Genomic DNA, 17,690 nt, shown 5'->3' on the forward strand with positions numbered 1-17,690 from the left:
ATTTTCCATTTAGATATACAGCGCATTCAGAAAGTATTCAGACCCTTTGACTTTTTCCACATTTTGTTATGTTACAGCCTTATTCAAAAATGTATTAAATTGTTTATTTCCCTCATCAATCTGCACACAATACCCCATAATGACATCACAATACCCCATAATGACATCACAATACCCCATAATGACATCACAATTCCCCACTGTGAGTAGAAGCATCCTGCCATAGGCCCTCCCACTCCCATTGTTTCATTAGCAGCCATGATAATGCTGTGGCTTGAATAAAGAAAACTAAGCCATACCTTTGGTCATTGTTTCACTAGCAGCCATGATAATGCTGTGGCTTGAATAAAGAAAACTAAGCCATACCTTTGGTCATTGTTTCACTAGCAGCCATGATAATGCTGTGGCTTGAATAAAGAAAACTAAGCCATACGTTTGGTCATTGTTTCACTAGCAGCCATGATAATGCTGTGGCTTGAATAAAGAAAACTAAGCCATACCTTTGGTCATTGTTTCATTAGCAGCCATGATAATGCTGTGGCTTGAATAAAGAAAACTAAGCCATACGTTTGGTCATTGTTTCACTAGCAGCCATGATAATGCTGTGGTGTGAATAAAGAAAACTAAGCCATACGTTTGGTCATTGTCTTTCAGGATCAATGGATGAAACACTGTCAATAAAATTACAGAAAGTATTCACACTAACTTATTCCACATTTTGTTGTGTTATAGCCTGAATTATAAACAGACTTAAAAAAAAGAAAAATAAGGTCTTACCCATCTACACACAATAGCCCATAAAAACAAAGTGAAAACATGTTTTTAGAAATGTTTTCAAAAGTATAGAAAATGTTAAATGAAATCTAATTTACAGTACATTTACATTTACTCATTTACAGAACCAGTCAACAGTTTGGACACACCTACTCAGGGTTTTTCTTTATTTTTACTATTTTCTACATTGTAGAATAGTTGATGAAGACGTTAAAAACTATGAAATAACACATATGGAATCATGTAGTAACCAAAAAAGTGTAAACAAATCAAAATATATTGTATATTTGAGATTCTTCAAAAGCCACCCTTGCCTGGATGACCGCTTTGCACACGCTTGGCATTTTCTCAACCAGCTTCACGAGGTAGTCACCTGGAATGCATTCTAATTAACAGGTGTGCCTTTTTAAAAGTCAATTTGTGGAATTTCTTTCCTTCTGAATGCATTTGAGCCAATCAGTTGTACTGTGATAAGGTAGGGATGGTATACAGAATATAGCCCTATTTGGTCAAATACAAAGTCCATATTATGGCAAGAACAGCTCAAATAAGCAAAGAGAGACTACAGTCCATCATTACTTTAAGACATGAATGTCAGTCAATCTGGAACATTTCAAGAACTTTTAAAGTTTCTTTAAGTGCAGACACAAAAACCATCAAGCGCTGTGATGAAACTGGCTCTCATGAGGACCGCCACAGGAAAGAAAGACCCAGAGTTACCTCTGCTGCAGAGGATAAGTTCATTAGAGCTACCAGTGTCAGAAATTACAGCCCAAATAAATGCTTCACAGGGTTCAAGTAACAGACACATCTCAACATCAACTGTTGAGAGGAGACTGCTTGAATCAGACCTTCATGATCAAATTGCTGCAAAGAAACACTACTAAAGGACACCAATAAAAAGAAGAGACTTGTTTGGGCCAAGAAACACGAGCAATGGACATTAGACCGGTGGAATTAGAATTAAAGGCACACTTAACCAGCATGGCTACCACAGCATTCTGCAGCGATACGCCATCCCATCTGGTTTACAGTTTTTCAACAGGACAATGACCCAACACACATCCAGGCTGTGTAAGGGCTATTTGACCAAGAAGAGTGATGGAGTGCTGCATCAGATGACCTGACCTCCACAATCACCCGACCTCAACCCAATTAAGATGGTTTGGGATGAGTTGGACCGCAGAGTGAAGGAAAAACAGCCAACAAGTGCTCAGTATATGTGGGAACTCCAAACGCATTCCAGGCGAAGCTGGTTGAGAGAATACCAAGTGTGTGCAAAGATGTCATCAAGGCAAAGGGAGGCTACTTTGAAGAATCTCAAATATAAAATACATTTTGATTTGTTCAACACTTATTTGGTTACTACATGTTTCCATATGTGTTATTTCATAGTTTCGATGTCATCAGTATTATTCTACAATGTAGAAAATAGTAAAAATAAAGAAAAACACTGGAATGAGTAGGTGCGTCCAAACTTGACTGGTACTGTAAGTAGTCACACCCCTTTGCTGTGACACTCCAAATTGAGCTCAGGTGCATCCAATTTCCTTTGATCATCCTAGAGATGTCACTACAACTTGATTGAAGTCCACCTGTGGCCAAGTCAATTGTTTGGACATGATTTAGAAAGAAACACACCTGTCTATATAAAGTCCCAGAGTTGACAGCGCATGTCAGAGCACAAACTACAGTATATACCATGAAGTCCAAGGAACTGTCCATGCAGCTCCGAGATAGAATTATGATGAGGCATATATCTGGGAAAGGGTATAAAACTATTCCTAGAGTGTTGAAAGCTTCCAAGAGCACCGTGGTCTCTTCATCATAGGGAAATAGAACAAATATGGAACTACCCAGACTCTTGCCTAGAGCTGGTCGTCTGACCAAACTGGGCAACGGGGCAAGAAGGGCCTCGGTCAGGGAGGTGACCGAGAACCCAATGACCACTCTGACAGAACTCCAGATTCCCTTGGCTGAGATGGGAGAACCTGCCAGAAGGACAACAGTCTCTACAGCATTTCACCAATCTGGGCATTATGGGAGAATGGCCAGACGGAAGCCACTCCCGAGAAAAAGGCACATGACAGCACGCCTGGAATTTACAAAAAGGCAGGTGAAAGTCTCACAGCACAAGGCAAATGATTGTGATCTGATGAGACATTCAATTGAACTCTTTGGCCTGAATGCAAAGAGCTACGTCTGGAGGAAACCAGGCATTACTCGTCTAACACCCTCCCTACTGTGAAGCATGGTGGTGGCAGCATCATGCTATGGGGATGCTTTTCAGCAGCGGGGACTGGGAGACTGGTAAGGATAGAGGGAACAATGATTAGAGACAGAAGCAAATTCTTGATGAGAACCTGCTTCAGAGTGCAAACAACCTTAGACTGGGGGGTGAAGATTTACGTTCCAACAGGACAATGACCCCAAGCATACACCCAAAGCAATGCTGGAATGGCTTCAAACAAGAATGGGAAAGTCCTTGAGTGGCCTAGCGAAAGCACAGACTTGAATCCCATTGGAAATCTGTGGAAAGGCTAAGATTGCTGTTCACCACCACTGACTTAACAGACCTTGAAAAAATCTGCAAGAAATAATGGAAGAAAATCCCCAAATCCAGATGTGCAAAGCTGATACAGACATACCCAAGATGACTCAGAGCTGAAACAGACACACCCAAGACGACTCAAAGCTGATAGACATACCCAAGATGACTCAAAGCTGATACAGACATACCCAAGACGACTCAGAGCTGATACAGACATACCCAAAAGGACTCAACGATGATACAGACATACCCAAGACGACTCAGAGCTGATACAGACATACCCAAAAGGACTCATAGCTGATCCAGACATACCCAAGATGACTCAAAGCTGTAATCCCTGCCAAAGGTGCTTCTACAAAGTACTGACTCAGGGGTGTGAATACTTACGTAAATTAGATATGTTTGTATTTCAAATTCAATAAATTTGCAAAATGCTCTAAAAACCATGTTTGTCATTATAGGGTATTGTGTGTAGATGACAGAGAAAAAAAACGATCAAAAAGCGATTTTGAATTCAGGCTGTAACAACAAAAGTCATGAATACTTTCTGAAAGCACTAAGTATATTTCACAGTTTGGTGTTCAACCCTTTTAAACGGCAGATGGTTTTACTTCAGAAATATGATCATTTATAGTTACTTAAAAATTCTAAAAACAAAATGATACTAAAAATCGAATTATGGTAAATCAACGTTTTAGTACTAATGTGGATTGAAAAAAGCTAGACTGTTTATATATATATATATATATATATATATATATATATATATATATATATTGCAAATTAACAGTTGGTATTCCATGGTCATAAAATATATTGGTAGTAGAAGGGTTAATAAGGATAAAATGGAAATTTTTTTATCCATGCAATCTGGAAATGTGCCTTTGGATTCACAGTGGCAAATACCTACAACACAACCTATCATGTTCTCATGCCACAGCTCTCCTTCACAGTGGCAAATACCTACAACACAACCTATCATGTTCTCATGCCACAGCTCTCCTTCACAGTGGCAAATACCTCAAACACAACCTATCATGTTCTCATGCTACAGCTCTCCTTCAACAGTCAGTCAATCAGCCAGTCATCTTCAGGGAGCCAAAATTATGGGAACTTTACAAAAAATCCTTGTTGGAGGATTCTGGATGTCCTGCTTATTTCATTCCCTTTTGATTACGTGAATCTACCAACCAGATTTGTTTATTTGTTTCATTATTTAACCTTCATTACCCTGTCAATCTATTACATCACCCTCCATTACATCACCCTCACCCCTATCTAATACATCACCCCCCATTCATTACCCTGCATGTCCATGACATCACCCTCCATTCATTACCCTGCATGTCCATGACATCACCCTCCATTCATTACCCTGCATGTCCATGACATCACCCTCCATTCATTACCCTGCATATCCATGACATCACCCTCCATTCATTACCCTGCATGTCCATGACATCACCCCCCATTCATTACCCTGCATGTCCATGACATCACCCCCCATTCATTACCCTGCATATCCATGACATCACCCTCCATTCATTACCCTGCATGTCCATGACATCACCCTCCATTCATTACCCTGTCCATCCATGACACCACGATAGATTCCTTATACCCTGCCTATCTCTGAGGTCCATGACACCACGATTAGATTCCTTACCCTGCCTATCTCTGAGGTCCATGACACCACGATTAGATTCCTTACCCTGCCTATCTCTGAGGTCCATGACACCACGATTAGATTCCTTACCCTGCCTATCTCTGAGGTCCATGACACCACAATAGATTCCTTATACCCTGCCTATCTCTGAGGTCCATGACACCACGATAGATTCCTTATACCCTGCCTATCTCTGAGGTCCATGACACCACGATTAGATTTCTTACCCTGCCTATCTCTGAGGTCCATGACACCACGATAGATTCCTTAAACCCTGCCTATCTCTGAGGTCCATGACACCACGATAGATTCCTTAAACCCTGCCTATCTCTGAGGTCCATGACACCACGATTAGATTTCTTACCCTGCCTATCTCTGAGGTCCATGACACCACGATAGATTCCTTATACCCTGCCTATCTCTGAGGTCCATGACAGCACGATAGATTCCTTATACCCTGCCTATCTCTGAGGTCCATGACACCACTATAGGTTCCTTATACCCTGCCTATCTCTGAGGTCCATGACACCACGATAGATTCCTTACCCTGCCTATCTCTGAGGTCCATGACACCACGATTAGATTCCTTACCCTGCCTATCTCTGAGGTCCATGACACCACTATCTCTGATGTCCATGACACCATGATAGATTCCTTACCCTGCCTATCTCTGAGGTCCATGACACCACTATAGGTTCCTTATACCCTGCCTATCTCTGAGGTCCATGACACCACGATAGATTCCTTACCCTGCCTATCTCTGAGGTCCATGACACCACGATTAGATTCCTTACCCTGCCTATCTCTGAGGTCCATGACACCACTATCTCTGATGTCCATGACACCATGATAGATTCCTTACCCTGCCTATCTCTGAGGTCCACGACACCACGATAGTGTTGGGTACTGTGGTGGACAGTCTGACCAGTGACGTGATGTTGATGGGGCGACTCGGCCGTTTGGGTTCCACTCCGTTTTTGGTTGGAGGAAGGTAGCCCTGAGGAGGAAGAAGAGACAACAGGGTCAACGTCAGTTGGTTTAAGTTGACGCAAGCAACTCCAAGGTTGTGGGTTCAATTCCCGCGAAGGGATCACAAACATACAAAAAAAATGTACGTACTGTAAAACCCTTTGGATAACAGCGTCTGTAGTTATAACAGTGATATTATACAGAGCATTCAGAAAGTATTCAGACCCATTGACTTGTCCCACATTTTGTTACGTTACAGCTAGAGGTTGACCGATTAATCGGAATGGCCGATTAATTAGGGCCAATTTCAAGTTTTCATAACAATCAGAAATCGGTATTTTTGGACACCATTTTTTAATTTATTTTTTACACCTTTATTTAATCTTTATTTAACTTGGCAAGTCAGTTAAGAACATTCTTATTTTCAATGACGGCCTAGTGGGTGGGTTAACTGCCTTGTTCAGGGGCAGAACGACAGGTTTTCACCTTGTCAGCTCGGGGGATCCAATCTTGCAACCTTACAGTTAACTAGTCCAACGCAATAACGACCTGCCTCTCTCTCGTTGCACCCCACAAGGAGACTGCCTGTTACGCGAATGCAGTAAGCCAAGGTAAGTTGCTAGCATTAAACTTATCTTATATAAAACAATCAATCATAATCACTAGTTAACTACACATGGTTGATGATATTACTAGAAATGATCTAGCGTGTCCTGCGTTGCATATAATCTGACTGAGCATACAAGCATAGAAGTATCTAAGTATCTGACTGAGCGGTGGTGGGCAGAAGCAGGCGCGTAAACATTCATTCAAACAGCACTTCCGCGCGTTTTGCCAGCAGATCTTCGTCGTGCGTCAAGCATTGCGCTGTTTATGACTTCAAGCCTATCAACTCCCGAGATGAGGCTGGTGTAACCGAAGTGAAATGGCTAGCTAGTTAGCGCGCGCCAATAGCATTTCAAACGTCACTCGCTCTGAGCCTTGGAGTGGTAGTTTCCCTTGCTCTGCATGGTTAACGCTGCTTCGATGGTGGCTGTTGTGTTGCTGGTTCGAGCCCAGGGAGGAGCGAGGAGAGAGACGGAAGCTAGTGTTACACTGGCAATACTAAAGTGCCTATAAGAACATCCAATAGTCAAAGGTTAATGAAATACAAATGGTATAGAGGGAAATAGTCCTATAATTCCTATAATAACTACAACCTAAAACTTCTTACCTGGGAATATTGAAGACTCATGTTAAAAGGAACCACCAGCTTTCATATGTTCTCATGTTCTGAGCAAGGAACTGAAACGTTAGCTTTCTTACATGGCACATATTGCACTTTTACTTTCTTCTCCAACATTGTTTTTGCATTATTTAAACTAAATTGAACACGTTTCATTATTTATTTGAGGCTAAATTGATTTTATTGATGTATTATATTAAGTTAAAATAAGTGTTCATTCAGTATTGTTGTAATTGTCGTTATTACAAATAAATCAAATATAAATTGGCCGATTAATCAATCAATCAAATGTATTTATAAAGCCCTTTTTACATCAGCTGATATCACAAAGTGCTGTACAGAAACCCAGCCTAAAACCCCAAACAGCAAGCAATGCAGATGTAGAAGCACGGTGGCTAGGAAAAACTCCCTAGAAAGGCAGGAACCGAGGAAGGAACCAGGCTCTGAGGGGTGGCCAGTCATCTTCTGGCTCATGGTTGTAGAGGGTGCAATAGGTCCGCACCTCAGTAGTGTCAGTTGGCTTTTCATAGCCGATCATTCAGAGGTAGAGACAGCAGGTGCGGTAGAGAGAGAGTCGAAAACAGCAAGTCCGGGACAAGGTAGAATGTCCGCTGAACAGGTCAGGGTTACATAGCCGCAGGCAGAACAGTTGAAACTGGAGCAGCAGCATGACCAGGTGGACTGGGGACAGCAAGGAGTCATCAGGCCAGGTAGTCCTAAGGCATGGTCCTAGTGTAACGGTTTTCTTGAGTTGAAGGAGAGGCGGACCAAAATGCAGCGTGGTTACTTGTATACATCTTTAATAAAGATGAAAACACAAACAGTATACAAAAACAATAACCGTGAAAAACCCTAAACAGCCTATCTGGTGCAAACAAACACAGGGACAGGAACAATCACCCAATCGGCATCGTCTTTTTTGGTCCTCCAATAATCGGTATGGGCGTTGAAAAATCATAGTTGGTAGACCTCTAGTTACAGCCTTATTCTAAAAAGTATGAGGGGGGGAAATAAGGCCGTAACGTAATAAAATGTGGAAAAAGTGAAGAGGTCTGAAAACTTTCCACATGCCCTGTATATTATATTAGTACATTTTCCTAGAGTATTTCTTAATGCAGCGTTTCCTATCCTGGTCCTAGGGAACCTAAAGGGTTGATTCAACTAACGGCTTGATGAGGAGCTGATGAGTGAAATCAAACCCAACAACGCGCAGCCCTTTAGGTCCCCAGGACCAGGATAGGAAACACCGGCTTAATGAGTAGTACTTAGCGGTTGGCTGTCAGACAGACTCACCGGGAGGTTGCAGGGCTTGCTGTTGACTTTAACACACAGGTTGGACGGGAAATGATCCTCCTGGGTACAACTCGTCTCTGATAAACAAAACCTGGGACAGAAAATACAGAGATCAATAACTAATAGAACAGAACAATATGACACATCCCATAACCAATTCAGATGACAGACCCAGGAATACACAGTAGTCAGTCAGTAGTCAGTCAGTAGTCAGTCAGTCGTCAGTCATCTCATGAAGCCGCTTATTAGTGCAGGCATGTCTCAATTTTACTTAGTGAACACGAGTCCTACTGTGAACACGAGTCCTACAGTGAACACGAGTGCTACAGTGAACACGAGTGCTACAGTGAACACGAGTCCTACAGTGAACACGAGTCCTACAGTGAACACGAGTCCTACAGTGAACACAAGTCCTACAGTGAACACGAGTCCTACAGTGAACACGAGGTCTACTGTGAACACGAGGTCTACTGTGAACACGAGGTCTACTGTGAACACGAGGCCTACTGTGAACACGAGGCCTACTGTGAACACGAGGCCTACTGTGAACACGAGCCCTACAGTGAACAGAGGTGAAATAAAGAACAGGCTAGAACACCAAAGGAGCCTTACCTTAACTGAACCTGGACCGCAAAGTCACACTTGGTCCCAGAGATATCCCTGTAGACAGAGACAGACAGACAGACAGACAGACAGACAGACAGACAGACAGACAGACAGACAGACAGGCAGGCAGAGAGACAGACAGACAGGCAGAGACAGACAGAGACAGACAGGCAGACAGACAGACAGAGACAGACAAGCAGACAGAGACAGACAGACAGAGACAGACAGGCAGAGACAGACAGGCAGAGCCAGACAGACAGACAGACAGACAGGTAGAGTTAGGTGAGAAGTCCAGCAAAGTGAGAAAAATAAACATGACTTCCAAATAGAACATGCATTATCCAATCGACTTGCAGTTTATAAACTGTATTTCTTCCATGTCTATGTTATTTTTCATAAGGAGAATAACTCCTAGTGCGAGTATGAATTGAAACCAGTCACATCCTTATCTGAGGGAGATACTGTAAAGACAGACACGCTCTGTGGTTCTGTGTGTTTTATTGCTTTAGATAGGGGCATCATGTACAGCGGTCAGTCCTTAGTTCTCCTTTCCCCCTCCCCCACTCTCTTATTCTCTCCCCCTCCCCCATTCTCCCCGCCACTCCCTTCCCCCCTCCTATTCTCTCTCCTCCCGCCCCCCCCTCAACTCTCTTTCCCTTTCCTCCCGGTCCCCACTCCTCCCCTCTCCTTCCTGTCCCCTATCCTCTAACCCCCCCTCCCCAATCCTCAAACTATTCTCCACTCCCCTCCCCCTTCCACTCCCCTATTCTCCCCACCACCCTCCACTCTCCTATTATCTCTCCTCCCGCACCCCCCCCCCTTCCACTCAACTCTCTTTCCCTTTCCTCCCCTCCCGTCCCCTCTCCTATTCTCTCCTCACCTTCCCCTAATCCCTTCCACTCTCCTTCATGTCCCCATCCTCTAAGCCCCCCATCCTCTAACCCCCCCAATCCTCTAACTCTCCCCCATCCTCTAACCTCCCCCCCATCCCCTAACCCCCTATCCTCTAACCTCCCCCCATCCCCTAACCACCCCCCTCCGCCATCCCCAAACCACCCCCATCCCCATCCTCTAACAACCCTCTCCCCCATTCTCTAACCTCCCCTCCCCATCCTCTAACCCCCCCTAACCATCCTCTAACCCCCCCCTCCCCATCCTCTAACAACCCCACATCCTCTAACGGCAGGTAGCCTAGTGGTTAGAGCGTTGGACCAGTAACCAGCAGGTAGCCTAGTGGTTAGAGCGTTGGACCAGTAACCAGCAGGTAGCCTAGTGGTTAGAGCGTTGGACCAGTAACCAGCAGGTAGCCTAGTGGTTAGAGCGTTGGACTAGTAACTGAAAGGTTTCTAGATAGAATCCCGAGCTGACAAGGTAAAAATCTGTCGTTCTGCCCCTGAACAAGGCAGTTAACCCACTGTTCCTAGGCCGTCATTGAAAATAAGAATTTGTTCTTAACTGACATGCCTAGTTAAATAAATAAAATAAATCACCCCTCACCCATCCTCTAATCACCCCCTCCCCCATATTCCCCTCCCCCAGTCTTACATGGAGCTGCTGATCTGCTGGACCTGCTGAGGTGTCAGTGCAAAGGCATAACACGTCTCCTGAAACCGCTGACTGTTGTCTGAGGCTGGGGACAAAAGCACACAGAGAGAGGATGAAGACTCAGCCAACTCACCATACCAAGACAGACAATGACATGGAAGCACATTTAGTCCATCCACTTAATTGCAGGTGCAGAGTACAAACGGTAAATTGATTAAAGAAAGATACCTGCACACTGTTGAATTCTATCACATGAGAAGCCGACCCAATGATGGCCTAACAGACAGACATGCACCAGACTACTCACCCAGGCTGGTGGGTTTGATGAGCTCATCCAGCATGTCATAAAAGGGCAGTCTCTGCAGCTTGACGTCAGGGTGTACGGGGTGAAGGGAGGAGGGCAGGTGGGGCAGGCCCAGCTCGTGTTTGGGCCCAAGCAGGGAGAGGGGCGAGGGGGACCCGTGGCTGTCAAACCCCAGTGACGTGAGGCCTCCAGACAGGGTGGAGTGGACACTGGGCAGGGCCATGTCCACCGGAGACACCATCTTGGTGGGGAAGCGGCGTCTGTACAGCTCCTTCACCTTCATCTGGACAGCGGGGCTGCAGCCGGCCTTAAGGAGGTGCAGGGCTTTGGTCAACAGTTCGTGTTTGCGGCCGTGTTTGTTGCGTCCTGCGTAGCCTAGTAACACTTGTAGCTCTGAAACACGAAGGCTCATCACCATTTGCTTTGGGAGGAAGGAAATGATAAGTATTATTGCAGGATTAGGACAGATCAACAGAACATGCTGGCATTACACTCTGGCTTTGTCTCACTGCAAAGCTACATTTTGGGGAACACAACTTGTGTGAGTAAAGGGACAATCAACAGGTATTTTACAACTTCTGAAATAGTCAATTATGTTGTGGTGGCAAGTATGTTTTATTTCACCAGCGACAGCTAGGCTGGCAGGCTCTAGACACCATAGGAGTCTACAGTCTTGTCTCTAGGCTGGCAGGCTCTAGACACCATAGGAGTCTACAGTCTTGTCTCAAGGCTGGCAGGCTCTAGACACCACAGGAGTCTATGGTCTTGTCTCTAGGCTGGCAGGCTCTAGACACCATAGGAGTCTACAGTCTTGTCTCAAGCAGCACTCCTACACTAAGATGCTTCATGGATAGATTTATTCGGTGGTGATCTGAGGGCAAGGGTCTCTCTTCTACACAAATTACAACCGGAACCTAGCCTTCACTAGACAAAATAGCATTCACTCAAAAAGCAACCGGAAAGAGATTTGACACCGACCATCTCAGATTGTTCTGAAATCCTTTATGTAGTTAGAAACAGATTAGCATTCCAGAGAGACAATTTGCACTCAAATTGGCCATCTTCATTTATAGGATAATCTTCATTAAATATAGTAATTAACATCCAAGTTATTGTTATCATGAGCTATTCTACCCAAAGTTGCAAAGAGAACATTAAAATTGATAAAAAGGTGTGGTTGCCACAGTAACAGGAACAGAGCCATGTAGTTGGCAAAACATGGTACTTTCACAGTCATTTACCCATAAAGAATGAAATAAATGGCCAATTTCTCTGAACAGGGGAAGAAAATCATCACCAGACTCAAAGGGAATTACATTACAGAGGATGAAGGAGCAATACTCTTAGCAACAGTTCCATAATACAGTTTATTTAACTAGGATAGTCAGTTAAGAACATTAAGAACAAATTCTTATTTACTATGACAGCCTACCGGGTAACTGCCTGGTTCAGGGGCAGAAGGACAGATTTGATCTAGCAACCTTTCAGTTACTGGCCCAACGCTCCTACCACTAGGCTACCTGCCTGTCAGTCATGGAAAACTGATACTGTCTACTGGTTGGTTGGGTTGGGGTGTGCCGGGGTCTGTGGGTGGCTATTGATCATTTTATTTGATTCCTCATGTCTTACTCATTGTTAGGAAGAATTATGGTCCAAAATCAGATGTTATGTACTATATTTATTGAAGATTATATGAATCCTATAAATTAAAATTGTACAAAATAACAAAATAATGTTTCAGGAATGCTAATATTATGTTTCTAAATGACATGGAAGTGAAGTGAATACATGGAAAAATAAGTGCTGCGGTAGCCTACAAAGTATATAGCTTTACATTAAAATAGGTTGGTGTTGACCGGCATCCGTGTTAAATAAAAGGCTAAATCAAATTTGAAAAAAGTATCACTCACAAACACCAAATCATTACAGGTGTACAGACGCTTCTGTGTTATTTGGTTTCACTGTACAGGCAAAAGCATGGAGAGTGCTTCTGATCACACATTAACTGGCCTACTAATAGTTCTGCCATTGTCACTCCGTAATTCATATTTCACGGCTAACCGTGATAGCCACTCCAGTTAGCTACGGCTAACCGTGATAGCCACTCCAGTTAGCTACGGCTAACCGTGATAGCCACTCCAGTTAGCTACGGCTAACCGTGATAGCCACTCCAGTTAGCTACGGCTAACCGTGGTAGCTACACCAGTTAGCTAGATACGGCTAACCGTGGTAGCTACACCAGTTAGCTAGTTACGCTACGGCTAACCGTGATAGCCACTCCAGTTAGCTACGGCTAACCGTGGTAGCTACACCAGTTAGCTAGCTACGGCTAACCGTGGTAGCTACACCAGTTAGCTAGTTACGGCTAACCGTGGTAGCTACACCAGTTAGCTAGTTACGGCTAACCGTGGTAGCCACTCCAGTTAGCTACAGCTAACCGTGGTAGCCACTCCAGTTAGCTACGGCTAACCGTGGTAGCCATAGCTACGGTAACCACCACCCACCTGTAGTGACCAATCTTTGACGTCACCATCGTCATTCTAAATCAGCTGATTATCAAAACTGCTTAAAAAGTCGACACGTTCAACTGTTATCAGCTAACTACACATTCTTTAAGGCCGTCTGGTCCAGGACCAATGCTACAGAGCTAGCTTATTAGCTAACCTTACATTGGGGCCGAGCAATGGCTCCTTGGTTTGGTTGGAAAATGCTGACTGGCGGGAAAAACATATGCAGTTCTGGCTGGTATAACAAGGTTCTGGCAATGTATTACACATTTATGTGAAATATTAACTGGCGAAATTGGTAAGCTAACCACACAACAACTAGTTAGCTAGCTAGTTTACTACTGTAATTCGCTAGCATCAAGCTGCGAGGCAGGCAATACTCAATCGTAGCTAGCTAACAATAACAATGCTACCTACGACTTCCACTGAGTTTTCTACAAAAATGAAAAACATAACCAATAGCTAATAAAGTAAATACATCAAATAAAGAAGATTCCAACTACATGTAACCCACGGGTATGACTTAAAAACAAAATACAGCCTTTTTTTGTCAAATGTAATTTTGGCCTACGCTTTACCTTCAGTTCCGCACTCTCCGCCATCTTGTAACTCTGAGCGCAGGCGTGAAAGCGAGGAGACTAGGAGGCAGACTAGTCCGCAGAGTGAATCTCAATAGTTGTTTTGATACCTTGACTCTACTATTTAAATTGCTCTCACAATTGACCTGTAGATGGCAATCTCGCACTACATAAATCCATTGACTTTATATTTAAATACATCCCTTACAACCATTATACAATATTTGCGACTTAATTTCAAATGATGAAGAAACGCATTAGGTTACAAGTGTGTAAAAAGTTACATTTGAGGATAAAATCACCAGTCTGTCTATATCTGTCTGTCTATATACCCACTATTAACAGTCTGCCACCACTATGACAAGCTATAGCCCCGCTATTACCAGTGCATTAGAGTAATTCTCATCAGTAGGCTTTGTCGCTGCCCGCACCCGCCCGCCCATCCAGCATCACTATGACTTAGAATATGTGGACAACTACAAATACCTAGGTGTCTGGTTAGACTGTAAACTCTCCTTCCAGACTCACATTAAACATCTCCAATCCAAAATTAAATCTAGAATCAAACATACCTTCGTAAAACTGACCCTACTATCGATCCTCGACTTCGGCGATGTCATTTACAAAATAACCTCCAACACTCTACTCAATAAATTGGATGCAGTCTATCACAGTGCCATCCGTTTTGTCACCAATGCCCCAAGTACTACCCATCACTGCGACCTGTACTCTCTCGTTGGCTGGCCCTCGCTTCATACTCGTTGCCAAACCCACTGGCTCCAGGTAATCTACAAGCCTTTGCTAGGTAAAGCCCCGCCTTATCTCAGCTCACTGGTCACCATAGCAGTACCCACCTGTAGCACGCGCTCCAGCAGGTGTATCTCACTGGTCACCCCCAAAGCCAATTCCTCCTTTGGCTGCCTTTCCTTCCAGTTCTCTGCTGCCAATGACTGGAACGAACTGCAGAAATCACTGAAGCTGGAGACTCTTGCCTCCCTCACTAGCTTTAAGGACCAGCTGTCAGAGCAGCTCACAGATCACTGCACCTGTACATAGCCCATCTGTAAATAGCCCATCCCCATACTGTATTTATTTATTTATCTTGCTCCTTTGCACCCCAGTATCTCTACTTGCACATTCATCTTCTGCACATCTACCATCTAGTGTTTAATTGCTACATTGTAATTACTTCGCCACCATGGCCTATTTATTGCCTTAACTCCCTTATCTTACCTCATTTGCACACACTGTATATAGACTTTCTTCAACTGTATTATTGACTGTATGTTTGTTTTACTCCATGTGTAACTCTGTGTTGTTGTATGTGTCGCACTGCTTTGCTTTATCTTGGCCAGGTCGCAGTTGAAATGGTTAAATAAAGGTGAAATAAAAAATAAATAAAATAAAAACCACTATGACAAGCTATAGCCCCTCTATTAACAGTCTGTCACCACTATGACATTCTATATACCCACTATTAACAGTCTGTCACCACTACGACAAGCTATAGCCCCACTATTAACAGTCTGCCACCACTATGACATTCTATATACCCACTATTAACAGTCTGTCACCACTATGAAATTCTATATACCCACTATTAACAGTCTGTCACCACTATGACATTCTATATACCCACTATTAACAGTCTGTCACCACTATGACATTCTATATACCCACTATTAACAGTCTGCCACCACTATGACAAGCTATATACCCACTATTAACAGTCTGCCACCACTATGACAAGCTATAGCCCCTCTATTAACAGTCTGTCACCACTATGACATTCTATATACCCACTATTAACAGTCTGTCACCACTATGACATTCTATATACCCACTATTAACAGTCTGTCACCACTATGACATTCTATATACCCACTATTAACAGTCTGCCACCACTATGACAAGCTATATACCCACTATTAACAGTCTGTCACCACTATGACATTCTATATACCCACTATTAACAGTCTGTCACCACTATGACATTCTATATACCCACTATTAACAGTCTGTCACCACTATGACAAGCTATAGCCCCACTATTAACAGTCTGCCACCACTATGACATTCTATATACCCACTATTAACAGTCTGTCACCACTATGACATTCTATATACCCACTATTAACAGTCTGTCACCACTATGACATTCTATATACCCACTATTAACAGTCTGTCACCACTACGACAAGCTATAGCCCCACTATTAACAGTCTGCCACCACTATGACATTCTATATACCCACTATTACCAGTGCATTAGAGTAATTCTCATCAGTAGGCTTTGTCTATGATGTTGTGCAATGTTATTGTTTTACAAAAATAGCAACAAATGAATCCCAAACCACAGATTTTAATACACATATAAATAATTTAGGGTGCTACTTTAAAGTGAATTACATATACAAAGTTGCTGATTAGCAGAGAGCGAACAATGGTAATTAGTTGACAACATTGAGAAATGAAATCAAACAAACTACTTACATTAAGATAATAGCACTTAAATAGCAACATTGAAATAACAAAACTATCACAGGATATATATTATTCAATGCACTTTTGCCACCAAATATATACAGAACCAGTCAAAAGTTTGGAAACACCTACTTCTTCAAGGGATTTTCATTATTTTTTAAAACTATTTTCTACATTGTAGAATAATAGTGATGACATCAAAACTATGACATAACACATATGGAATCATGTATTAACCAAAACGTGTTAAACAAATCAACATTTATTTTACATTTGAGATTCTTCAATGTAGCCACCCTTTGCCTTGATGACAGATTTGCACACTCTTGGCATTCTCTCAACCAGCTTCACCTGGAATGCTTTTCCGACAGTCTAGAAGGAGTATATCCCATATATGCTGAGCACTTGTCGGCTCACTCTGCGGTCCAATTCATCCCAAACCATCTCAATTGGGTTGAGGTCGGGTTATTGTGGAGGTCAGGTCATCTGATGCAGCACTCCATCACTCTCCTTCTTGGTCAAATAGCCCTTACACAGCCTGGAGGTGTGTTGGGTCATTGTCCTGTTGAAAAACAAATGATAGTTCCACTAAGCGCAAACCAGATGGGATGGCGTATCGCTGCAGAATGCTGTGGTAGCCATGCTGGTTAAGTGTGCCTTGAATTCTAAATAAATCACTGACAGTGTCACCAGCAAAGTACCCCCAAACCATCACACCTCCTTCTCCATGCTTCACAGTGGGAAACACACATGCAGAGATCATCCATTCAACTGCTCTGCATCTCACAAAAACACGGCAGTTCGAACCAAAAATCTCAAATTTGGACTCATCAGAACCAAGGACATATTTCCACCGGTCTAATGTCCATTGCTCGTGTTTCTTGGCCCAAGCAAGTCTCTTCTTATTATTGGGGTCCTTTAGTAGTGGTTTCTTTGCAGCAATTCGACCATGAAGGCCTGATTCAAGCTGTCTCCTCTGAACAGTTGCTGTTGAGATGTGTCTGTTACTTGAACTCTGTGAAGCATTTATTTGGGCTGCAATCTGAGGTGTTGTTAACTCTAATGAACTTATCCTCTGCAGCAGAGTTAACTCTGAGTCTTCCTTTCCTGTTCTCATGAGAGCCAGTTTCATCATAGCCCTTGATGGTTTTTGCAACTGCACTTGAAGAAACTTTCACATGTTTTGACA

General features: G+C 43.1%; 1 protein-coding gene across 1 annotated transcript in view; it reads right to left on the bottom strand.

Annotated features, from left to right (window-relative positions):
- pias1b (protein inhibitor of activated STAT, 1b) overlaps positions 1 to 14,118 on the bottom strand; it is a 34,936-nt gene extending 20,818 nt beyond the window's left edge. Inside the window, exons 1-6 of the mRNA XM_090214709.1 lie at positions 14,019 to 14,118; positions 10,937 to 11,354; positions 10,630 to 10,714; positions 9,091 to 9,138; positions 8,479 to 8,569; positions 5,854 to 5,988 (exon numbers count right to left, since the gene is read on the bottom strand). Of these exons, the coding sequence (XP_090070835.1) occupies positions 5,854 to 5,988; positions 8,479 to 8,569; positions 9,091 to 9,138; positions 10,630 to 10,714; positions 10,937 to 11,354; positions 14,019 to 14,042 (801 nt within the window). The 5' untranslated portion in view covers positions 14,043 to 14,118. The remainder of the gene's footprint in view (positions 1 to 5,853; positions 5,989 to 8,478; positions 8,570 to 9,090; positions 9,139 to 10,629; positions 10,715 to 10,936; positions 11,355 to 14,018) is intronic.
- Between the last annotated feature and the right edge of the window lie 3,572 nt (positions 14,119 to 17,690).

The sequence above is a fragment of the Oncorhynchus mykiss genome, chromosome 2 (genome assembly GCF_057628025.1).
Source record: "Oncorhynchus mykiss isolate SJ-2025 chromosome 2, ASM5762802v1, whole genome shotgun sequence".
Classification (NCBI taxonomy): domain Eukaryota; kingdom Metazoa; phylum Chordata; class Actinopteri; order Salmoniformes; family Salmonidae; genus Oncorhynchus; species Oncorhynchus mykiss.